The sequence below is a fragment of the Oryctolagus cuniculus genome, chromosome 13 (assembly GCF_964237555.1).
Source record: "Oryctolagus cuniculus chromosome 13, mOryCun1.1, whole genome shotgun sequence".
NCBI lineage: Eukaryota > Metazoa > Chordata > Mammalia > Lagomorpha > Leporidae > Oryctolagus > Oryctolagus cuniculus.
The window spans coordinates 105,096,416-105,121,500 of record NC_091444.1 but is presented as its reverse complement, the minus strand read 5'-3'; the positions used below and the strand labels follow the sequence as shown (position 1 = coordinate 105,121,500).

The 25,085-nt window shown below is 55.7% G+C and overlaps 1 protein-coding gene across 24 annotated transcripts in view; it reads left to right on the top strand.

Annotated features, from left to right (window-relative positions):
- KIAA1217 (KIAA1217 ortholog) overlaps window positions 1–25,085 on the top strand; it is a 659,855-nt gene that overhangs the window by 609,787 nt on the left and 24,983 nt on the right. For 17 of the 24 annotated variants that reach the window (XM_070056129.1, XM_070056127.1, XM_070056128.1 and 14 more), the window contains 3 exons: window positions 13,975–14,079; window positions 14,549–14,598; window positions 19,543–19,709. In XM_070056129.1, the coding sequence (XP_069912230.1) occupies window positions 13,975–14,079; window positions 14,549–14,598; window positions 19,543–19,709 (322 nt within the window). The remainder of the gene's footprint in view (window positions 1–13,974; window positions 14,080–14,548; window positions 14,599–19,542; window positions 19,710–25,085) is intronic. The other 7 variants (XM_051821008.2, XM_070056124.1, XM_070056126.1 and 4 more) reach the window with 1 other exon arrangement.

The following is a 25,085-nucleotide window of genomic DNA, read 5'->3' as shown; positions in this document are numbered from 1 at the left end:
CAACCATTTGGGGGGTGAACCAGTGGATGGACAATATCTCTCTCTCTCTCTCTCTCTGCATCTCTGTAACTCTGCCTTTCGAGTAAATAAATAAATCTGGAATGCAAATCCTGCAACCTGATATGGGGTAAATGCGTCCCAACAGACACCTTAACCTCCGTACCAGATGTCTGCCCCCATAGCCACTTTCTCTGGCCACGTGGTCTAAGGGCCAGGGTCAAAACGAAGGGCCTGTTTGGAGGCTCAGGACCCCTGGCCTGGCCTGGCCTGCTGGGAATGACAAGGTTACGTTCAGGTGCTGGGCAGCCCTGCGCCGTGCTGCTCTCCACTGGCTCGTGGTAAGGGTCAGTGAATGTTGACTGGGCTCCCTTTATGGGCTCAGCTGTAGGCCCACGGGCTTTGCCGTTTCCAAAGGAACTTAGATGTGCTATCCCTATACAAGCAACAAAAATCGCGAAGACAGGTGGGCGAGGTTAAAAGCTGTGCGCCCGTCAGGTATAGAAAGCTGAGTCACAGATGCCTACCAAAGGCTCGGCCTGGTGGGGTGACCAGCGCGTAGGATTGTGGTTGGCTTGGGCAAGGCCAGGGACCCTCTTCTGTCCTCCTGAGAGGACAGTGTCTCCCAGTGAAGCCAGGAGGAGGGGTCAGGTGTCGCTCCCCGTCTTCGTGGAGGAACGACACAGGACCCTGCGCTGTTCTTTCGTCTGCTCGGCCCTCCCCAGGTTTGCTGCTGGTTCTTCCCGGGTTGGCTACCGACCCTTCCACCTCCGTGGAAGGGCGGTTCTCCCTGCCATATTCCCCACTTCCGCAGGGGAGCAGCACACCGCCGGTCGGCTCTCTCGGGGGCTGCACAGGTGTTCCTCAGGTGTTCCCCTTAGATGTTCCTGGTGCATGTTGTCTCTCTCCTCCTTTATAGTCCTCTTCCACCAATCCCAACTCTGCTACCCACACGCCGAGTACGCTGCTCTCCTCCAATCAGGAGCAGGTCCTGCAGTTTATTGGTTGAACTGGAGGCAGCTGTGTAGAAGCTGTTTCTCCCTTCTCAGCGCCATATTGTGGGAGAGCAGATGCATAGAATAAGTCTTAATTCCAGTAACTTAGTCTAGTCCGGGTTGCTCCCCACAGTCGGGGACCCCTGGGCTGGGTGCATGGAGCAGTCTCTCCCCACCATCTCCAAGCCCAGCTGCGATGTTGAGACACGTCTTCCTTCAAAACAATGCACAACCGTGCCGAGACTAATAATACGTGGTAGGTTCCTGAAGCTTCAGTGGGCCAGCTGGAAATCCAGCCGCTGTGAATTCCAAGTTCTAAACAATGAAAAGAACAAGTGAGCTCTTCAATTACAAGTGGGCGGTAATTGGGGGCCTGCTTGCACAGAATTAAATCCCAAAGAAGGGATGCAGGCTAGGCTAATTGCTGCAGATTTGCAGATTATGCTACGGAACTCTGACAGGTCCGGGGGGCTTGGTGAGGGCACTGAGACATTCTAGAATCTGGGACGTGACGTCATAAAACGGAGAGACCATCTGGGGAGAGGCCGGGTCGGATCTCTCCCGACAGTGTGTATAAAAGTGAGTGCCAGTGTGTTGGATTATTCCCCCAGTGCGCAAGGATGTAGCTGAATCGTCCAAGTGGTGTTTGTCAGGTGTTCCGGAGTTCAGGCAACATATTTGACCAGCTGACAAGTTTAGGGAGGTAGCCTTGTGCCCACCCCAACACGCCAGGATGCTGACGGCCGCTTGGACCGTGCGACTGTCATTTTCTCCCGAGGAAAAGCCACCGTCTGTCGCTAACGAGAGCAAATTAGCATGAACCTCGCTGGGTCTCCGCTGAGTATTCACACGGTGCTATCGGTCAGAAGCCTGAAGCCAGAAACTGAATGACATTAACCCCAACCGGGGGACACTCCGATCGCTCCCTTTCCTCGCCAGCTCCAGACCAGGGGGCAGCTCTTCTCCAGGGTCACTCAGCCTCCTTGAAATGCAGCAGGATCACCAAGTCCACGCAGAATCGGTGTGGCGGCCACCAGCCCACAGATGGGCCGTCTGAGTCAGCCGGGGCACACAGCTGCCATGCGATCCCGGTCACTCTCCACCTGTTAGCCCCTCTCGTAATTGTCCTTGTGCCTGCTGGGGATTGTGGAGAGGACCCTTGTCCTCATCTGAACCCCTTGTCCTCTCTGCTGGCTTGGTTCACAAGTACAGCTGGGTCTCAGCACGAGCCGCACTTCTCAGAAATGGCACCGCAGGGCCCACTGCACTCCCAGGGAGTGCCACCTCCCCTCCAGGCTCATGTCCTCACAGGGCCCGTCTGCGTGTCGGGCAGCAGCAGCAGCATGTCTTGTCAAGAGGTGCTTCCTGGGGCTGGCTCTGCGGCATACAAGGTTAAGCCTCTGCCTACAGTGCTGGCATCCCATATGGGCACCGGTTCGAGTCCCAGCTGCCCTACTTCCAGTCCAGCTCTCTGCTGTGGCCTGGGAAAGCAGTGGAGGATGGCTCAAGTGCTTGGGCCCCTGCACCCATGTAGGAGACCCAGAAGAGGCTCCTGGCTCCTGTCTTCAGCCTGGCCCAGCTCCTGCCATTGTGGCCATCTGGGGAGTGAACCAGGAGATGGAGGATCTCTGTCTCTCTGTCTCTCTCGCTCGCTCTGTGTGTGTGTGTGTGTATGTGTATGTGTATCTCTGCCTTTCAAATAAATAAGTAAATCTAAAAAAATAAAAGGTTCTCCCCAGCGGAAGATGACCCAAGTCCTTGGGACCCTGCCAGCCGTGTGGGGGACATGGATGAAGCTCCTGGCTCCTGGATTAACAGACTCTCGGCCGGCGCCGCGGCTCACTAGGCTAATTCTCTGCCTTGCGGCGCCGGCACACCGGGTTCTAGTCCCGGTCGGGGCGCCGGATTCTGTCCCAGTTGCCCCTCTTCCAGGCCAGCTCTCTGCTGTGGCCCGGGAGTACAGTGGAGGATGGCCCAGGTGCTTGGGCCCTGCACCCCATGTGAGACCAGGATAAGCACCTGGCTCCTGGCTTCGGATCAGGCCATTGGGGGGTGAACCAACGGCAAAGGAAGACCTTTCTCTCTCTCTCTCACTGTCCACTCTGCCTGTCAAAAAAAAAAAAAAAAAAAAAAAAACAGACTCACTCTCTCTCTCTCCTTCTCTCTGTAACTCTAGCTTGCAAATAAGTAATCTTTTTTTTAAAAAATGTGTATTTATTTAAGAGACAGAGTTACAGAGAGAGGGAGAGAGAAAGAAAGAAAGGTTTTTCATCTGCTTGTTCACTCCCTGAATGGCAGCAACAGCCAGAGCTGAGCAATTATGAAACCAGGATCCAGGAGCTTCTTCTGGGTCTCCCTTCGGAGTACAGGAGCCAAAGCACTTGGGTCATCTGCTGCTGCTCCTCCAGGCTGTAGCAGGGAGCTGGATCAGAAGTGGAGCAGCCGGGACTCGAACCGGCACCCGTATGGGATGCTGGTGCCGCAAAAGGAGGTTTAACCCACTACGCCACAGCGCCTGCCCCATAAGTAAATGTTTAAAAAAAGGATGCCTCTGTTGTGACACTGACTCTGCATCCCGTGTCTTTGTAGTGAAGGGTGTGTATCCCTACTTCCCCCAACAAGCACAAGTAACTAAGAAGACAAATAAATAAATAAATAAATAAAAAAGACATAGCAGAGGCATCACAGAGAGAAAACATCTTCCTTCTTCGTGCTAAACATCATCATCTTCTCTTTTTAATTTTTAAGAATGGATTTGCTGACGGGTGCTGCAGCTCCCTAGGCTAATCCTCCACCTGCGGCGCTGGCACTCCGGGTTCTAGTCCCAGTTGGGGCACCGGATTCCGTCCCGGTTGCCCCTCTTCTAGTCCAGCTCTCTGCTGTGGCCTGGGAGGGCAGTGGAGGATGGCCCAAGTGCTTGGGCCCTGCACCCCATGGGAGACCAGGAGAAGCACCTGGCTCCTGGCTTCGGATTGGCACAGCGCGCCGGCCATAGCGGCCATTTGGGGGGTGAACCAATGGAAAAGGAAGACCTTTCTCTCTGTCTCTCTCTCTCACTGTCTAACTCTGCCTGTCAGAAAAAAAAAAAAAAAGGATTTGTTTACATTTTATTTGCAAGAGAGAGAGATCTGTCCACTGAGTCAGTCCCCCAAGGCCCCCGATAGCCAGGGCTGGGCCAGACTGAAGTTGGATCCCAGAACTCCACCTGCTGCCTCCCAGGGTGTGTACTCACAGGAAACTGGACCAGAAGTGGAGGAGCCAGGACTCGAACCAGGCGCTCAGATATGGGATATGGACGTCCCAAGGGGTGTCTTAACCACAGCCCCAAATGCCTGCCCCTTTTAAGTCCACCGCAAGGTTTTACAGATTAGAAGTGGGGTGGGGGGTGGGGGGAGTGAGGTCATTTCCACAGCCACCTGAGGACCCCACAGGAGACGCCCTTGCCTCCGAATAGGCACGCCTGGGTTCAGGTAGCCAGGAACGCAAACCGAGAGCTATGCCTACAGGTTGGTACCTGTGCAAAAAGCGAGATGTGGCTTTCAGAGGGTGACTGTCAAAGACTTTCCCTGGGGGAAGAGGAAAATAATGCAACATGGGTGACTTCATGCCCGGGAGTGGAGGTTGCAGTCCCTGTGTGCGGCCTCAGCAGGAAGCAAAGGGCCCCACCCACGGGGCCCGTGAGTCACAGGGGAGGCAGCCGGGCAGGGCAGCCCTTGCAAGCTGTTCGCCTGCCTCCATGGGCCTCGGGTCCTGGGGCAGCTGCGCAGAGAACCACCACCTCTGTGAGGTTGAAATGCAAACAGGTGTCACACCCCGTCGAGGCAGGGTCTCCCTGACCGGAAGCCCTCAGGCAGTGCGGGGGGGGGGGGGCATGGGGGCTTGTTTTGGGGAGCCAGGCAGAGCAGGCTGCCGGGAGAGTCAGTTGGGAAACGGATGGAAGGCTACTTGGAGCATTGCCCACGCCATGCGCTGCGCGGGCAGGTCGCAGCCACAGCCTCCTCTGAGGTCTGGGCCCGCCCTCTCCCGCTGGGGACACCCACGGGGCCGGGGTGGAGCTGAACTTTACCCGGCCGGCCAGCGCTGAGATCCCGGAAGCAGAATGGCAAGAATCAGTGGGGCCTAAAGAAATCCCTTCCATCCGGAAAGTCTGGCAAACCTGGAATTGTAAGTCAAGTTGGGTTTCAGATGGTTCTCCCTGTTTAACATGGGTGGGACCTGGGAAGACCCCAGGCCCCTGCGTGCTTCTCACACCCCCGTCCCTGGCCTCCTCTACCTACTCTTATCCAGGATTATCCCACCTGGGCACAGTGTCTCTGCTCCTGCTGCTACTGTTGTCGTCTGCTTCTTCCACCAGACTTCTGCCGGCTTTACCTGCAGGCCAGCAGCTCAGAGAGCCTTCCTAGCCATCTCATTTATTTGTTTATCCATTTATTTGAGAGGCACAGAGAGAGAGAGCTCCCATATGCTGGTTCACTCCTCACAGCCAGGGCCAAAGCCAGGAGGCAGGAACTGCGCCCAGTGTTCCCACGTCGCCTCTGCTTCCCAGGGTCCACCTTAGCAGGAAGCTGGAGTCAGGAGCTGGACCTGGGCATCGAACTGGGGCCCTCCAGTGTGGGGCAGAAGTGTCTTAGCCACCAGGCTAAATGCCGCCCTTAGACCATGAGACTTTAAGTTGGAACACCTCTGACCCCTGCCACAGTCGGTATAAACGGTATCTTTTTTTAATTATATATAATAACTTACATGTCGATTTTATGACTCAGTTTCTGCACCACTATTCTCATTCCCTGAGATGTACATTCCCTGGGGGTGAGGCCTTGCACCTGCCCTGTGCCTGGCCTGTGGCCGACGGCCAAGAGCCTTGTGGACAGCTTGGGTTTGAAGGGACCCAGTGAGCCTGGCGCAGCCGTGGTGTTGCACAGGTGCTGCCGGGTATGCACACACGCATCCCCACCTGCCCTCACTTCTCACACCTCCATGAGACGTGTGTCCCTGAGCTGTCCCCCCAGCTGCACAGGTGCACCTGCCCTGGCCAGTGCACCTGCAGAAGGGACCAGGGACATTGTTCAACTCCAGGGCAGCCTGCTCAACATCAGACTCTCCTCTTCCATCCATCCACTCGCTTTGGTGTGTTGCAGATGGCCGTCTCTCCCAGTACATCTGGACACCCACAGGACACACATCTGCACACTCAAAGATGTCCAGGGGGCCAGCATTGTGACATGGCGGGTCAAGTCACAGCCTGTAGTGCTGGCATCCGACGTGGGCGCCGGTTTGAGTCCCGGCTGCTCCACTTCCCATCCAGCTCCCTGCTAATGTAGCTGGGAAAGGCAGCAGAAGATGGTCCAAGTGCTTGGGTTCCTGACCCCTACATGGGTGACCCAGAAGAAGCTCCTGGCTTCAGCCTGAGCCAGCCCTGGCCATTATGGTCATCTGGGGAGTGAACCAGCTGATGAGAGATCTCTCTCTCTCTCTCTCTCTGGCTCTGCCTTTCAAATAAATAAAATAAAATAAAAAATACATGCTGTTTCAAGCCATGGCTCTCGCCTCGCTGCCGCCCCCACTCCAAGCCAGCACCATCTCTCACCAGGTCTGCGCTACTGTGGCCTCCCCAGCGGCTCCCAGAGGGAAGCCAGAGCAATCCCATTAAAACCCAAGTTCCCTTCTGTTCCTCCTCAATTCAGAGCTCTGTGGTGGCTTCGACACATTCAGAATCCAAGCCAGAGTCCCTGCGATGAGCCACACAGCCAGCCGGGGCCTTCCCATCTCCCTCTGTGGGCCTGACACAGTAAGCTGTAGCTCCCCCTCAGAGCTAGCCTGGTTTGGAAGATAAACCATAGGATCTTCCTCCCCAGAAGCCCTGATGAGATCAACCTTCTAATGTCTCCTGTTACCTTTCCCTCATCCCCCGCACTGCAGTCCTGGGGCTCCCTGGCTGCTCCTCAGCCTTGCTGGGCACACACCTGCCTGCAGCGGGGTGTGTGTGTGTGTGTGTGTGCACATGCACCTGCTCGCTTCACGGCCTGGAGTGTGCCCACCCTGATATGCCCGTGACCTACTCTCCCACTTCTTTTAGGGCCCTAAAACACCACCCTCTCTTCCTATCCATCTTGCCAGCTTTGGTTTTCTCCTCCGCGTCTGAGGTTCTTGCATTCTGCTGGTGGGCAGCAGTGTAACCTCTGCCCGGGCGAAGGATTTTGTCTGCTTGGTTCCCTCCTGTGTCCTCCATGCCCAGGGCACTGCCCATTCGATGCTCAGTGAATGTTGGGTGAATGAAGGAAGGGAGGAAAAGTCACGGCACTGAGGGCTGAGCCAGAGCACCAGTGGAGATGAATTCCTGGCCCGAGTTTTAGTTGGTCCCGTGCTTCTGCCCGTGCCCCCTTCTCCCCTTCTCCAAAGGGCCAAGCACCACTGTTCTTCGCAGCTCTGCTCACACTGACGTGAATCTAGCAGGTCATGGTGCAAGTGACATTGAACTGTCACTTGTATTTAGTTTGTTTGTTTTGAAAGGCAGAGAGAGAGTGAGTCTCCATCTATTGTTTCACTCCCACAATGCCCTTCACAACCAGGGCTGAGCCAGACCACAGCCAGGAACCCAGAACTCAAACCAGGTCTCCCATGGGTTGGCAGGAACCCGAGTACTTGAACTGGTGGACATTCGCAGGAAACTGGAGTCAGACGTAGAGCCAGGGCTCCAGTGCAGGCATTCCAGTGTGGGGTGCAGGAATGTTAACCAAGCACCAAGCACCCATGCCTGCTTCTCTTTCCTTCTTTCTTAAACAGGTGTTCTTAGGTGTGTCTGCCTCGTGCACTCTGGGTTCTGTGCAGAGCCCTGCAGGTGCACACCTTCCCTGACAAGAGTAAACCTGGTTGCCCAGGGAGAGAATCCTCCTACTGTACTCTGGGTGAAAGGAACTGCCGTGGGAAGGAAGAGAAGTGCAGGCATGGCGCCTGCTGCCTTAGCACCCTCCTCCTGCAGTCAGAAAGCAAAGCCAGCGTAGCACGCAAATGGCAAAGCTGAGCAGGAACCCGGTCAGCATGGCAGTGAGGGTGTGTGGGGTTGCCAGCCGGTCAGGAGCAGGAAAAGTCATCAGGGAAGGGCCAGGTCCTGTGGGTGACTTGGAGGGGGGAGGAGCCAGGCAGGTGCATGAAGACGGGAACCAGGGATGGTGGAGGTAACCACACTCAAAGGGGGGACTTGGGGCTCCAGCTCTAGACGCAAAACGCTTCTGGGTCAGACTGTGGCAGTGAGGGAGAGGAGGGTCGTCCGTGCCGATGGTGAGGCTGCAGGAGGTGTCGAGCTGGGGCGGGACCCACAGGAGGACAGCTTCCGGTGCCGGAGACACCGAAGTCCGGGAGGGAGTTCCCTGGGGGACTTCAGAGTGAATCATCCTGAGCTCAGGAGCAGGGTCACCAGGGGACGTGGACCAGAATGGTGGAATGGGTGCTGACGGGCTAGGCAGGATTCTCTGTCTTCCTGCTCCCTCCGGGAGCAGAGACCAGGGAGAGAAGGAGCAGCCTAAGACTACCAGCTCCATAAAGCCTCTGTCAGCCCAGAGTTTTCGAGAAGTTAAAATTGCCAGGAGTCTTGGAACAATGAAAGAGAGAGAGAGATCTTCATCCATTGGTTCACTTCCCAGGTGGCCACAACAGCCAGGGCTGGGCCAGGCTGAAGCCAGGAGCTTCTTCCAGGTCTCCCACGTGGGTGCAGGGGCCCAAGCACTTGAGTCACCTTCCACTGCCTCCCCAGGGGCGTTAGCAGGGAGCTGAGTCGGAAGCAGAGCAGCCAGGCTCTCCAATACGGGCTGCTGGCACCACCGGAGTCACTTAGCCTGCTGATGCACAGCGCCGGCCCCTCTGTGGCTGGCGTAACCAATTGGTTCACTTTGGGGAAAAATAGAAAGCTCATCGCCCGGAGTGGTCTTTGCAGCTTTACCACAAAATCAGAGCTTTCGGATTCCAGTGTTGTGTTGAACTCATCGGCAAACAGCGTCTTCAATTACTTTGGTTTTCCTTTGCTATTTTTTTTCCCCTCATACCAAAGAATCAGGGCATGAACAAACAAGGACATGGCCTCTCTTTCAACCTGGTCACTGTGCAGTTCTGGAAAATGCTGTCAGAGCTGCCAAGACCCAGGGCTTAGCTCAGTGAGGTTTCTCCCGAGGGGGAGGGAGGGGCCATGGTGGAGGGCAGACACAGCTTAGCAAGGATGAGGTCTGTTCTTTGCAAGCACCGTACTTCGCGCATAGTAAGTGCTCCCGCATGTTTGTTGACTGAATCAGTGACCGTCCTTTCCGAGGAAAAGAAATCACCAAATGTTAGAATGATTAGCCAATGAGGGAGCAGCCGGTAAGTGCCCTGGGCGTGCCAGCCCTGTCTGGCACCACTCAGGGGCAGGAAGCAAGGTTAGTGCTTCCAGGGGGGGCTCGAGGCCCCTAGTCGGTCTGTGGATACTGAACACCATCTGCTGTGGGATCAGTGGTGGGGAAGGTTCCAGTCTCAGACACATTGCCATGTCGACTCGTTTCCTGATGGCCATTGGTGTACTTGGGCCTCCAGTGACAAGGGCCCAAGGACTTAGGCCACCTTCTACTGCTTTCCCAGGCCATAGCAGAGAGCTGGATCAGAAGTGGAGCAGTCAGGACTCGAACTGGCGCCCATATGGGATGCCAGCACTGCAGGTGGGGGCTTTACCAGCTATGCCACAGCACCGCACTCCCCCCAGCCCTGGAATTCCTTCTTCGTATTCTGTTTGGGCCCTGGGGGATTCACTCCTTCAGCCCTGCTGACTGGTGGCTCAGTGATGCCCTAACCACACATGCTCATCACGAAAGTGTGGTTTATGGAAGGCTATAAAAGGGTTTATAAAATGATTCTGAAATCATCTTTTCAACAGTGATGGTTCCAGCCCTGTAATCCCTTAAACTGGGCATGATCGGCAGGAATTAGCCTCCGCCTCTTTAATATTCTCACGGCCCCCATGCAGATGGCTGTGGCAGTAAATGACAGGGTCGTGTGTCACCTCTCCTGCCTCTCTGTGTCCCTCTCCCCTTTGCGCCCTCACATCTCCTCCGTAACATCTCATCCCGAGGCGAGGCTGTCTGCATTTCCAGTTGCTGTAATTTAGTTAAGCCGTAAAATTGTTTCCAGGTTACCAGCCATGAAATAGAAAGACAATCTTATATATGCATTTATAAATCAGATAATCTCTCTCAAATGAATCCTGGAAACCAGCGCTCCCGTGAGTCAGTGGGAGGGATAAGTTTCCTCATTACTCTGTCGGAAGGATTATACTCGCTGTAAGGTGGGTTTGCCTGGGACACGGGGCTTGCATGGGCTCAGTCTGCTGCCTCCGCCTCCCACAGGCTCCCCTGTTTCCTGGGGCAGAGGAGAGAATTGCCGCCCTTCTCTGGTGCGGGTCAAGGGATGAACCCTCAGAGGAGGCTGTTGGGGGAGCAGGTGCGACTCAGTATCTCTGATACGTCTTGTCTCCTCGCTTGGAAGGGGCCACCTGGGGGAAGTGTGCACATCCTCCCAGATCCAACCAGGAGAACCAAGCATCTGGACACAGGGCTTTTGCTCCCAGCACCCAGACTACCCTCCGGGATACTCACACAACTCACTGTGTTGGTTTCCACCCTGAGGAGTTGGGAGAGTGGGATAGCAGTTGGCTGTTGTCTCTCTCTGTGTCCCAAAGCTGGGGAAGCCCAGAGGAAAAGCCAGGCACCTGCTGAGCCAAGGGCGGGAACACACAGCCCCGTGGAGCGGGCCCCGCCTTTGCCGTGACTGGGACAGCTCCAGCCATGCTGCGGGATCTGTTAAAGGTCAATGTCCTTTACTGGAATGACTCAGTGACTTTGCTTTGGTATTTACTTACGTATTCTGAGAGGGGGAGGGAGGGGTTGATCTTCCACCTGCTGGTTCACTTCTCAAATGGTGACAGCCGCCAGCGCTGAGCCAGGCCAAAACCAGGAGCCAAGAGCTCCATCCAGGTCTCCCGTGTGGGTGCAGGGGCCCAAGCCCTCGGGCCATCTTCCACTGCCTTCCCAGGTGCCTTAGCAGGGAGGTGGATCAGAAGTGGAGCAGCCGGGATGGAACCTGCACTCCAGTATGGCATCCTTCGTCAGATGAAGCGATGAGAGCGGAAGAGGATGAGAAAGGACACAGGGAAGCAGGCCGCCGGCCCTGGAGTGAAGATGTTCGTTAGGGAGCCTGTAGCCCGGGTCACAGTGCCCGGGCTCAGTGCCCAGTGCTCAGCTCCAAGTCCTGACCGTGGGCAGCAGTGAGGGCTCAGGTACCTGGCCCCCTGCCATCCACATGGAAGACCTGGGTGGAGCTCCTGGCTCCTGGCTTTGGCTGTGGGCCCAGCCCAGCCCCAGCCATTGCATGCTACTTGAGGAACCAGTAGATAGAAGATCACTTTCTCTCTCTCTCTCTCTTGCTCTCTCGCTCGCTCTCTCTTTCTCTCTCATGAGTAAATACTTTTTCTAAAAAGGATATGTAACACCTTGAAAACCAGATAGAACGTGGTCTAGCCCTAGTCAGCTTGTGCCCCTGGCCAGGGCTGGAACCCCGTGGCTCCTTCTGCCACCTGCCCCTTCGCAGACCCCAGAATATCCGCCAGTGCCATAGACGTACCCAGCTGTGTGTTTCCTACCATCTTCTGCGTGTACTTAGGGGGTCGCCACCCCTCCCTGTCCTAACGGGAGCTGCACGGAGCCCTGAAGTCACTTCCTAGAGACGCTATTGCCACTTGACAGAAAGGCACTTCCTGGGCGACTGCCAAGGACTGGAGGGAGCGGGGAGCAAGGGCATCTGAGACAGCTGTGAGGGCAGCTGCACGCCCAGGTCCTGAGCTGGACTCCGGTGCCGTGCGGTCAGGCTGCCCTGCTGCGGGGTGAGTGGGCGACCAGGACAGCTTTCCCAGGGGCACGCGTCATTTCCCAAGAGCTCCTGGGAGTCCCTGTCTGCCAAGGGGCAGGCAGCGTGATCGGCCCCCACGCCCGGCACGTCTGAGAGTCTGCTGTCACCGTGGGCCATGAACTTGGGATTCCCGGTAGGCACTTACTAACCTGCCGTCCCGGTTGGAATTTCTCTCTGGTTTTTCTCTGTGGCACGTGGACCATTTCATGGCAGAGCGGAGGCTGGGATCCCAGGCGTGAGTGACAGTGCTGGACGGCCCGGAGGTGTGGCATCCACAGATACTTCTGGAAACACTCGCCCTGGAGATGGCTGCTTCTGCTCTCTTAGAACGGAGAGCTCGTTCTATGAGTGCTTGTATTGCAGGCTGAGGATTGTTCTCCTTTGGTGGAGTTTACAACCATTACCTACCCGGAGTGCATCATGGACATCCAAGAAGCTGTACTGGGACAGAGCCCGCAATGTTCAGCTAAAGAGAGCGTGTGGCATTCTGGCGTCAGAAGCTCAGGATTGCAAAGTTAAGCTCTGTGTTTCCCGCAGTGCTAAGACCCCGAGACAAAACTCAAGGCTGCAAAGCTGTGCCTGGAAAAAGCTCCCCTGGAAACACACTCCTGACAGACCACCTCTCCCTGCCCCGCCCCTTGCACCAGTGCTTTTCCTACTGGAAGAATGGCCACCTTGTTTTTTCCACCGAAAACCAGATAAGCAATTGGCCCCTCAGAGGGTCCTTCAAGAAATTATGGAATTAAAAGGGAAGTGTGTTTTGGTGCAAACAAACAAACAAAAAGGTGAAATGCATGCACAGTCCTTGCATACTTTGCATTTTCCATGGGCAATTTGAAGACTCCTTGTGTGCATGGATTTCAGATGCTTTGCACCAGGGTAAACTTCTGCTTTAACTCCGTTTTCCACTGTCGGGTGCAGTCTTGTATTCCATTAAGAGCCACTGTCTGGCCGGCGCCGCGGCTCACTAGGCTAATCCTCCGCCTTGCGGTGCCGGCACACCGGGTTCTAGTCCCGGTCGGGGTGCCGGATTCTGTCCCGGTTGCCCCTCTTCCAGGCCAGCTCTCTGCTGTGGCCCGGGAGTGCAGTGGAGGATGGCGCAAGTGCTTGGGCCCTGCACCCCATGGGAGACCAGGAAAAGCACCTGGCTCCTGCCAACAGATCAGTGCGGTGCGTAGGCCGCAGCGTGCCGGCCGCAGCGGCCATTGGAGGGTGAACCAACGGCAAAGGAAGACTTTTCTCTGTCTCTCTCACTGTCCACTCTGCCTGTTAAAAAAAAAAAAAAACAAAAAAAACAAGCCACTGTCTTTGAACATGCTGTGCCCGGCTCAGCCTGGTCACTTGTTGTGTGTCGGTTCTATAATGTGCTGGGAAGAGAGGTAATAGTTGGACACGTCCATTGTCAGGGACCCAAGCAAGCCAGTGGATTTTAAATTCCAGAAGAGTTGGGATGCGGGAGGCATTTGTGAGGTAGAGGGAGGGAAGGACAGACAGACAGACAAGTGTGGTGTCTGTGCAGTCAGTAATTGAGAGCTTTTCATGTATGTCTTCCCACGGCCGCTTATTTTCCTGCTGGGTCCTGTGAAAGCCTCCGGGCTGAGTTTCTTGTGATGTTCGATTGAGCATCAGCACACACTGATTCCAGTCGTGTTTGCGCCCCGTCATTTGCCTGGGTTGCCCTGGGCTCCGGAACTGTTGCTCCGTCTCCCTCATTTACAACCCCAGCCGGTCGTCAGCCTCCCAGCTGAGGGTGCGGCTTGGAAGTATGGGGGGGAGGGGAGGCACCACCTGGCTGGACAGGTGCAGCCAGGCTCAGAAACGCAGGACGTGCGGGCGGCCAAGGGACGTGCTTGTTCAGGTTTCCAAGAGGCTTCGTGCCTGCCTCTGATTGTCGCCGCTTGGTCGCAGCAGGACTGGGTTCCCAGGCGCTGCCGGTTCCCCGGGCCCAGGTCGGGATGAACCACGGTGCCTTTTTGCGAAACCTCAGGTGGATCAGCGCCCTCTGAAAACCAGCCTGAGCATGCCCAGAGCTTTAACACACACTTCTCTTGTTTTCCAGAGAGAGGATGCAGGCTATGGAGAAGCAGATCGCCAGCCTAACTGGCCTTGTGCAGTCTGCACTTTTTAAAGGGTCCATTACAAGTAATTACAAAGATGCCACTAGGTAAAGAGAAGCCAGCGAGCCAATGACGAGAAAATTCCATCTTTCTCTTTAATCATTAAGATCATTCATTCATTAAATCCGTTTCCTTGTAATCATTTCAAGGCTGGAAATATTTGCATTTCTGTGAATCATGGCGGTGGAGGGGGGGTTGGTGTTTGTTTTCCTTCTGATCTTTCTTGCTCGAAGTTGACGCTTTGAGCCAAGAAGGGTGAGCGTGCTTCTCCATGCATGTCGCTTCCCAGGCCACTCACGGTGCCCGCCATGTGTGTCCACGCCCACCCTCATGCCACAGCCACGCGTGAGCGGGAGTGTCAGATGCACGCCAGGGCAGCCATCTCCATCCCGGCCCAGTGTGGTGCTGATGCTGAGAGACCCTCATGGCTTAATCGCATCGCTGCGGGTTGCTTTGGAAAGGTAGGGGCGGGGCACTGGGGAACTCCACCGCTGATTGGCTTTTTCTTTTATTCAGTGAGAAAATGATGAGACCGGCAGCCAGCAGGAGCCACACGGATGGTGCAGGTGAGTGAGTGACCTCCCACGCTCCACCAGGTCTGCAGCCACCGTGCATGAACCCCGGCTCATGCCACACACAGCTAACCTGTCCCCAGGGTCACCTGCTTGGTGCCACCCCACACAAGAGCAGTGATGCAAACAGTGGTCAGAGGGATGAACAGGACCAGGGAAGGGCTGGGAAGGGGTGAGAGGAGCCATGGGAGTGGAGGGAATTAGGATATTGAGCCACGTGCAGAAGGAAGCCACTGGAAAGTTCTGGGCCCAGAGAGGCTGTCGCCCCTGCAGTGCGGGCTTGGCTGAGAGCAGAGCAGAGAGGGGGTGACTGACGGTGGTCCCTCTGGGGGAGGGCAGGGCATGTGCTCCTGCCCCTGGCTCTTCAGTGCCCCAGTTCCAACAAAGGGGAGTCTCTGCAACTGCATACCCTAACATCCAGCTGTGTGTGCACCCCAGGTCCTGGGCTGCAGTCCTCAGGTGTGTGTGTGTGTGTGCCTGTGTCCTGGGCTCCATCCCCTGGGTGTGTGTGCCCGCATCTTGGGCTGCAATCCCCGGTGTGTGTGTGCACAGGTCCTGGGCTGCAGTCCCCGGGGGTGTGTGTGCCCACATCTTGCGCTGCAGCCCCCAGTCAGTCCTCTGTGAAGTTAGGATTCCTTCACCCCGCCCACCCCGGAATTACAATAGGAATCATCCCTGGGGGTGTGTCCAGCATGGGGAGGATTGGGTGCCAACCTTAACCTGGGGAAGCCACATGGACTGGTTTTGAGCTGCACTAGAGAGTGGACAGGACAGGGGACTTGGGCCCCGGCCATGTTGGCCTTGGCCATGCCCTGAGTGAGCACAGTTCAGCTCTGAGAGCAGTGGACTGCTCGTCCTGTGTTCCTGGTCTAGATGGCACCGTTTGTTTTGCTGCAGAGTCATTGTGTGGCCTTGGCCAAAGGCAGAATTGCTACACTGGCCTTTGCAACAGTTGCCAGTTTGCTTTCAACATTGGTGTTCATTCTGCTTCTTATTCTTCCGGGAAATGAGAGAGGAAAAAAAGGAATGGAGTGAACACTGAAACCTTACTTCCCTTCTAGTCCCCTGGAGCCACCGTCAGTATTCAATATTTTACTCCAGACAAGACATAATGCTGTCTTGCATTCTCTTCTTCCTTTCCAGTTTTTAAATTTTCGCTTATTCATTTTCATCTTACTTGAAAGACAGAGAGAGCAAGAAGGAGAGAGAAAGAGAGAAAGAGAGAGAGAAAGAGACCTTCCACTTGCTGGTTCACTCCCCAAGTGGCTGCAGCAGGCAGGGCTGGGCCAGGCTGAAACCCACAGCCAGGAACTCCATCCGGGTCATCCACATGGGTGGCAGGGACCCCAGGTCTTGGGCCATGGTGTGTGCCCCCCCGAGGGTCCCCATTAGCAGGAAGCTGGATCCAAGTGGAGCTGGGACGGGACCTGAGGCATGCCCCCATGAGATGCCGGCGCCTTATCCACGGGGCCAGGCCCCCTCCCCTTCTTCACTTTGGGGGGATAACAGCAGCAGGCAGCACTGGGCGTGTCGGGCACGTCTGGCAGTGTTTCCTAACTTGTGATGGCAGCCTCAAGGGAAAGGTGTGACATCGAGAGAGAGAGAGAGAGAGAGAGAGAGATCTTCCGTCTGCAGGTTCACTCTCCAGTGCCCTCCGCACCCCCCGGCCAATAGCCAGGGCCAGGCCAGCCATAGCCAGGAGCCTGGAACTCTATCCAGGTCTCCCACGTGGGTGGCAGGGACCCAAGTACTACCTCCCAGGGAGCTCCGTAGCAGTGGGCTGGCTGGGGAGCAGAGCCGGACCTGAACCCCGCTGCTGTAATACGGGATGGGAGTGTCCCAAGCTGCATCTTAACCAAAAAGGAGCAATTTGAAGTCCTGTGTTCCACATGTATAAAACACACGGGGCCGGTGCCGCGGCTCACTAGGCTAATCCTCTACCTGCGGCGCTGGCACCCCGGGTTCTAGTCCCCATCAGGGCACCAGATTCTGTCCCGGTTGCCCCCTTCCAGGCCAGCTCTCTGCTGTGGCCTGGGAATGCAGTGGAGGATGGCGCAAGTGCTTGGGCCCTGCACCTGCATGGGAGACCAGGAGAAGCACCTGGCTCCTGGCTTCGGATCGGCAGTGCGCTGGCCGTAGCGGCCATTTTGGGGGGGGGGTGAACCAACAGAAAAAGGAAGACCTTTCTCTCTGTCTCTCTCTTTCTCACTGTCTATAACTCTACCTGTCAAATAAATTTTAAAAATACATTTAAAAAAAAAAGAAAAAAAAAAGAAACACATGGATACCGTCTGCTGTCACTGCCTCTCCTTTTGTGTTGAGCTACCCCAGTCCCTTCAAAGGGACCAGGGCCTGTTACGGGTGCAGGGAAGGAGCAAGGCGGATTCCCCTGGGTCCTTTCCCCAGTGGGACATCAGCCGAGTCTGAAAGACAAACAGTCCAGCTGCCGGGTTTTCCGTCTGTGACGCCACAGCAGCATCCCCCACGCACGTGTGCTCCCTCGGTCCCCACGTCTCTGCCCTTGGAGCCCGTCAGGGCTGGGTCTCATGCAGTGGGAGCCCTGTATGGTGCCCAGAATGTGTCCATTGCTGCAGAATCCGGGGAAGCGAGCCACAAGGCAGGAGGTAGGGTCCCCGCAGCATAGACAAGGAAGCGGAATGGTGGCCATGGTGTGCAACCTGTAGAAACCGGTACTTGCAGGTTTCTTCGGGAAGGTGGAATCCGAGGCGGGCGGAAGAGAGCGGAGGGATGCTCCCCTTCCAGTGCCTACCGGGTGTCGGATCATTCAACACGCGTGGCCCTATGAGGGAGTTGTCGTCTGTATTAAAGAGACCGGCTCAGTGAGGTTGGCTTCCTTATTCAAAGCCGCACCGCCAAAGGCAAGCCTTCGCCGCAGAGGTTGGGGTGCCCACACCGCACATCCAAGGCCCAGGGCTCGTCCTGGCCCCCGCTCCTGACTCCAGCCTCCTGCCGGTGTAGACCCTGGGAGGCAGTGGGGATGGCTCAAGTGATCAGGTCCCTGCCACCCACATGGGAGACCTGGATGCAGCTCCTGGCTCCTGGCTTCAGCCCGGCCCAGTCTCGGCTGCTGTGGGCATTTGAGGAGGGAACCCGCAGTTGGAAACTCTCCGTGTCTCTGCCCGTCAGCTTAGAAAGCAGAGACAAAAAGCACGCGGCTAGTCCGAATGACAGCCGGTCTGGCCAGCTCCTGAACCCGTGTTGGCACTGGCTTGGTGTCGTTTTTGAAGAACACGGTGATGCTGTCATTTGTTGTGTGTGTGTATGCGTGTGTGCATGTGGGCACATGCATGCCTGTGCTTCTGCTTAAGGAATCAGCCGCGTGGGTGGCCGTGACCACTCTCAGAGCAGCTGCCACCAGAGGGCGCCGTGCTCCTCTGACCCGCCACTGTTCCTGGCAAGTCAACTGGAGGAGCCTCTTGTGAGCCCCTTTCTGGGGCTGATTCCGATTTGGGGGGTGGTGGGGGGACAGCAGACAGCCAGAAGCCGGTCAGAGCTGGAACTGGGGGTGGCGTGAGGCACCCTGGCTCCTAGCAGAGTGGACAAGGTCAGCATCAGGTCTGCTGGACCCCTTTGCACATCCTTTCCGGTGCCCGCTGCCCTGCAGCCTGTGGGAGACCAGTTGTCCCGCACGGCCACCCAGCCGTGAAGAACCCCAGGTTGTGTTCATGCTCTCTGTCAAGGGGAGGAGGGCAGGGTTGGTTCTGGGAGCCGAGCAGACCCAGTCGACCAGTGGTGATCACACACAGCTCTGCCTGAGGGTGGGACGCGCGTCTACTCGCTGCCGTGCGGGAGACGGCCATGCACGCACACGCATGCCATTCCCAGAAAATGAAAAGATACGTTAATAAGGGTACAACGATGTTGAAATCCAGCTGTGGGTTTTCCATAATAGGCATTTTAAGAGCCCTTGTAATGGGTTGCAGAACTTTAAAATTAATTTTTCTATGATAAAGGGATAGATGTTCACCGTGATTTGAAAATACAAAAAAAAAATAGTAATAAAAAACATAAAACATTTGGAACTGCACCAGCTGGAGACTCCCTTACTCCTTTGGATCCAAAAACCCCAAAATGCCCTAAAATCTGAAGCTTTTTTGTGTGCCAGCAGTTGCAGATGTTAAAGCATTTCTGATTTTGGATTTTCAAGTTGGGGCTGCCAGCCAGTCACGTCTGTGCAAATATTTCCCAGATCTGCAGTCCTTCAGGTCCCAGGGGGTGTGGATAAGCGATGCTCAACCTGCACCTGCGAACTTTGCCCAAATCTGTGTGTTTGAAGGAGAGAGACAGACAGACCAGTAGGTAGGTAGATAGAGATAAGTGGGTGGCAAGGTGGATAGAGATTAGGCAGATAGGTAGATAGGTAAATAGGCAGGTGGATAGAAAGTAGGTGGAGACAGAAAGACGCATAGCTAAGTAGGTAGGTAGAGAAAGTAGGTGGATAGGTAGATAAGGATTACATAGATAGAAAGGCAGACGGAAGTTAGACACATAGGTAGCTACGTAGATAAGTAGGTGAGATAGATAAATACATGGGTACGTGGACAGGTAGGTAGGAAGGTAGAGATAAGTCGGTAGAAAAAGATGATACAGATGGATAGATGGACGGACGGACGGACAGATGGATGGATGGATGGACGGATGGACGGACGGACGGATGGATGGACGGATGGACGGACGGACGGACGGACGGACAGGCAGGAGCACAGGCCTTTAGCTTCCTTACCCCGGCACTTGCCCCCTGGCCGCCTTCCTGTGGTCCTCACCGGGTGGAACACGGCTGGGGTCGCACAGCGTGCGTTAGACCTGACGGTCACAGTGTGGGGGAAATGGGCGTGTTTCAGGGGCCAGCTGGTGGGGGAGGGCAGCTCGGGCCCCCTTTCCCGTGTTCTCAGCTCCTTCGCTGCTCTCTCCTCACAGGCACACCCCACATTGCCGGCGGGAAGACCCTCGGCGCCCTGGAGCCCGCAGAGCCGCTGGGGCCACCCGTGCCCGCCGGCGCCTCGGCCGTGCACCTGAGCCTGCTGGACATGCGACGCGGTGTGGCAGAGCTCAGACGGCAGCTGCAGCAGATGCGACAGCTGCAGGTAACATGCGCGTCCCTCTCCCCCCTCACCGACCCCTCCTCCTGTCCTAGGGCTCGGCCACCACGATTGACAAATAGGAAAAAAGCAGACAAATCTGTGCCCTGGCTCAGGTCTTAGGGAACCAGGGGCTGCGGTCTCTATGACGCCGTGCGTTTGTGCCGCGTCGGCCTCACACCTCCCTGCCTGGACAACGCTGGCCTCGCCTGGTGTCACCCGGACGCAGGCTTCTGCCCTGCCCTTGGGGAGCTAAAAGCAAGCGTACTCAGAAGCCTGGTGCCCTCCATCTCCCCCCCAGGGCTCCACGATGGAGAAGTCTCCCATCACCTATCTAAGGCTGACAAAGGGATTTCCCTGGGCCAAGAAGGGTGGTGTGCCCGAGGGCCCTGCCCCAAGGCCCCAGCGCCAGATGGGCCTGACCAGGCTGCCCTCCGTCCCCAGCTCCCAGGGCCGCTGCGTCTCTGTGCTTGGACAGCCAGTGCACGTCCACTTCTGGTCTGTGGCATCACACTGCTGGTATGAGCTCTGCAGTCTTAGGGACACTTTGCAGGGGGGAGCATTTGGCTTTGTGGTTAAGGCACTACCTTGCGCCCTGGAGTGCCTGGGTTCTGCTCCAGCTCCGGCTCCTACATCCGGGTTCTTCCCAGTGCCTGGTGACGGCTGCAGGGCTTAGGTCTCTGCCACCTATCTAAGAGACCCTGAAGGGATTTCCAATTCCCAGCTTTGGCCCTGGCCGCTGCAGGCATTTGGAGAGCGAACCAGCAGATAGGAGCTTGCTCTCTGTCTGTCTCGTGCATTTAAAAAGAAAAAAAAAATTAAGACACTTTGCAATGAAAAAAAGTGTCCAGGTCGGGCAGGGCTTGCATGCAGGGTGGCGGAGTCAGCTTCCTTGTCCAGCAGGTGGAAGAGAGAAGGGACAGTGGGCTGTGGTGCGCTCGGCCCAGCCAGCTGATAACCGGATGCCGTGAGACCAGCGTTCGTAGGTGTTTTAGTGCTTCGAAAGAATCTGGGAATATGGGCTTTCTGTGAAATACCTCTTCCTTAAAATGTTGGAAAGTCACTGAAATCTCTGTTTCCAGGAGAGAGGGCCTTCCCCCAAACCCCCAACCAGGACTTTGTGGAAGTTAAGCCCCTTCACACACACACTGTCCCTGCCTTCTGGCGCCACCTGCTGGCCGTGCTGGAATTGTGCTCTCACTGGACCCAGCAGGAAAATAAGGCATGGTGGTGCACCGGACCCACCTGCTCTCCAAACCGGGCCCTTTCTGGTTGGAGACAGGGGTAGAGTTGCTTTGGTGTGAACCACACGTGTGCCGTGGATGTTTCATAGGTGTCAGAGGCTAAGGTGTGGCACAGCTGGGCGGGCTCTCCCACCAGTGGCCACTCCTGACGGAATCACAGCCTCCTCAAACAGGTCAAGGTCAAGGTTCAGGTCTGGGACGGCGAGGGAACCACACCAGCGCCCTGCTTGTTCCAGCACTGTCCAGCTGTTCCGGCTTCCTGGGAATAAAGGGCAGACACGCATGAAGAGGGGGCGGCACCTCGTTCTGTGCCCTGGCTGACTCTGGGGTCCACGTCCCCATCAGCTCCCCTCCCCGCCCACCGTCTGCCCCTCCCGCCACGATTCGCGAGGGCCGCTCAGCCCCAGCTCTCCCCCAGCCTGTGGGTTCCCACAAACCAGAGGGAAGCACGAGCCCACCGCGCCGACACGTCCGACAGTGGGGCCGTCACCAGAGACACAAGGAAGCCCCTGCCATGGTCTCACAAGAACAGAGATGGGCTGAGACGCTGAGATGTGCTGGGAACCGCACTGTACAACGGCGAGACCGCGTGAAGCCTTGTGCTTGGCAGCCAAGCTCTGGAAATCGGATGATGAAGCCATCGGGAAGTCCTCTTGGAGCGTTCGTCTTTCAGACTGATGGGTGATTCTCGGGAGGGGACACCTGGCGCAGCCCCCCCCCGGGGGGGGGTGGATTTCAACAGGGCAGAGGCTGTTTGGGAAGGCAGAGGGCAGCCCGTGGTCACCCTTCCCCGCACATCTGTCTACTAGGATTCATTTGTTTGAAAGGGTCCGACCTCATCGGCGTGGACTGGAGCGTAGGCAGGGGAGCCTAGCAGGTTCCGGGAGTGCTCAGCACCCCAAGGTCCCTCCCAGAGGGTGATGCAGTGGCAGGAGAGCTGACAGGGGCTCTGTGCCGTGTCCCCGTGCCCACAGGTGGCCTGTGGTTTGCTGGGGCGGTGTCTTTCCCATGATGGCGCAGGACCTGAGGTTACTAGGATAATCAGGACAATCCCATATCCACAGAAGGGACTGTACTTTGGTCCTTCTCGGAGGCGATGAGGGGTGAGAGAAGTTTCTAGAAGTCCTTTGGGAGCCAGATGAGACCCGACCTAAATCAAGAGAATGGACGCATTGTGTTTCTCTAAATTCCCACTGTTGCTCACTCCATCTCTTGCCTCCTGATAAATTAAAAAAAAAAAAAAAACTTGGTTATTTTTATTCTGGTCATAATGTAGCCTTTTGTAGACTCCTGAGAAGTTGCTGCCCCTTCCCACACGAGGGAGGAGATAGAACAGGAGCCCCAGCACCCAAATCTCTTATGTTTGAAAGGATATCATTCAGAACAGTTGTCTCCGCCTCTCTGCTCATCAGATAGAACTGGTCCAGGGCCCCAGTGGCCCACTGACATCCAAAGGGAGAGCCAAGGTAGCGTGTGTCCCCACGGAGAGCTTGCTGGGGCGTGGTCCACGTGGAGCGGGCCAGGGAGGACAGGCAGTGGAACCAGCACAGGGATTGATGTTGGGCTACCCTTTACTCCAAGCCTTTCTTTGTCACATCCCCCGACAGCCAGAGGCTGTGGGAGATGTAGAGACAGCACCCGCAGAACATACAGCTGTGACCAGGCACCCTCGAGCTGGTCCCTGAAGCCTGGAGGAACTTGGCCAGGAGCCAGGGCTCAGTCTGGAGCCCAGCTGTCATCGTGGAACTCCTGGACTTGCCACTCACAGACCGTGCAGGGCCCCTGCTGGGGAGCAAAGCCAGAGTCAGTGCGGTTATGGCGCCCCCTGTGGGCAAGCCGCACAGTCTCAGGATTTGCCTAAGAAACCAGGATTGGGTATGTGAACTACAGGTCCCTTTGGAGGTGGGTGGAATTAGGTTTAAGTAACTTTCTAGTTTCTTCATGAAGTTATTATGGGTAGCTTATGTGGTCCAATTAAGACTTTAATGGCCAGGAGCGTTATTTCTGTCTAAGGATGCTTGTCAATAAACTGTGCTTCCAGGCAGGAGGGAGGAACCGCCTGGCCTTCCTGCCGTTAGCGGCTAGAAAAGTGGAAAGTAGATAAATACACAACGCAACGGTGTTGACATTGGACAGCACACAGCGCGGGAGTGTGACCCTACAGAGAAGGGAAGCTTAGGATTCACCCAGCTTTCTGGATGGAGGCACCACGCAGATACGACGCAGACCCAGAGCTGGCGAGCAGGACACGGTCATCGGAGCTGCGAGGTCAGCGTGTAGAGAGTGTGTGAGAAGGTGCTACGGACGTTTGTGGGTCTGTGAGTGAGCAGTAAGCTACACACATGTGGTAGCGAGCTCACACAGCCTGGGAGATGACCACCCTCTGACAAGCAAGCCTGGAGAGGCGGAGTTGCGCCACTGGGTTTCAGTCTTGGTGCTGAAGTAGCCCTGGAGGACGGCTGCCCTTGATTCTGAAAACGAGTCTCTGAAGAGCAAAGTCTGTCCCCGACGCAGTGGCCTCCCAGGAGTCCACAACCCAGAAAGGAGAACAGCAGGAGTGCGCGTCCCATGCCCAGCATCCAATCAGAAATCACTAGACATGGTGCCGAAATAGGGTCTTCAAGAGCTGGGAAACACAGAGTCTGAATGGACCTCATAGAAGATTAATCACAGCCCGAACATGTGTTTGAAAACATGATAGAGGCTGTCCAGACGGAAGCATAGACAGAGGCGTGAAGACAGTGAACGGAACTACAGTGACCCGTGGGGTAGTGGTAAGTGGTCCAAGAGAGAGGGAAAGATAGTTCAAGAGATAATATCTGAGATTTTTCCCAAATTCGGAAAGCTGTAAATCCAAAAACCACAAAGCTGAGAAAACCCCCAGAACGCTAACCACAAAGGAAGTGACAGAGCACACATCGCGGCCAAGTTGCTCGACACCAGGGATAAACAAGGACATCTTAAAAATAGCTGGGGGAAGTGGGGGAGAGAGGGACACTGCAGACAGGGAAATGTAAAGGAGAAAGCGCCAGCCGCTCATCAGAAACAAGACGAGGCGGAAGATAGCGGACAGCGTCTTTCCTCCAAGCGGAGAAGATACTCATAAGACAGAGGACATGGCCCAGCTCAAACCAGACAAAGATGCAACAAAAGAGAACCACAGGCCCATATCCCTCATGGAAACTGAAGGTTCCTTAACAAAATATTAGTGTTGGACCCAGCCATCTACAAAAGGGATGACCCGTTCTTCCAGGGTGGTTTCAGTATGAAAAAGCTAAGCGATGAACTTGACCTCTTGAACAAGATGTAGGATGAGAACCGTGTTGTTTCAGTAAAGGCAGGAAAAGCAGGGGTCAGAATTCAACGTCGATGATAGAAACACTCAGCACGCTAAGAGTAGAAGGAAACTTTATCTTTTTTAAAGATTTTTGTTTATTTGAGAGTTATGTTTATGGATAGAGAGAAGGAGAGAGAGAAAGAGAGAGGTCTTCCATCCGCTGGTTCACTCCCCAAATGGCTGCAACGGTTGGAGCAGCACCCATCCGAAGCCAGGAGCCAGGTACTTCTTCCTGGTCGCCCATGCAGGCGCAGGGGCCCAAGGACTTGGGCCATCCTCCACTGCCCTCCCAGGCCACAGTAGAGAGCAGGATCAGAAGTGGAGCAGCTGGGACTTGAACCAGCGCCCATATGGGAACCACCGGCCTGGAAGGAAACTTTCTTAACCTGATGGAGGATACCCAAAATAACCTACAGACACCTTATAGTTGATTAGGAAACACTAGACACATTCCCAGTATTTGTATGTCAGCTTTTTGTGACACAAATTCCTGAGAGAAACTGCCACTGGCAGAAGGAGCTGTAGGGCAGCTGAGTGTTTGGAGGTTCACAGTACGAGATCACGTGGCCCCACTGATCTGGCATCTGATGGTGGAGGTGGCTGGTGGGACTCGTGCCAAGGAGGCTCACTCGGTGAGCCAGGAGACAGAGAGAGGAAGCAGGCTCCCCACCTGCGTCTGTGCCGTCCCTCCATGTAAAACCACCCTGACTAATCAGGGGCTCCACTAGTGACCCCAGCAAATCTGATCATGTCCCGAAAGCCCCACCTTCTCACACCATAATCAAAGTTCATTCCCCAACG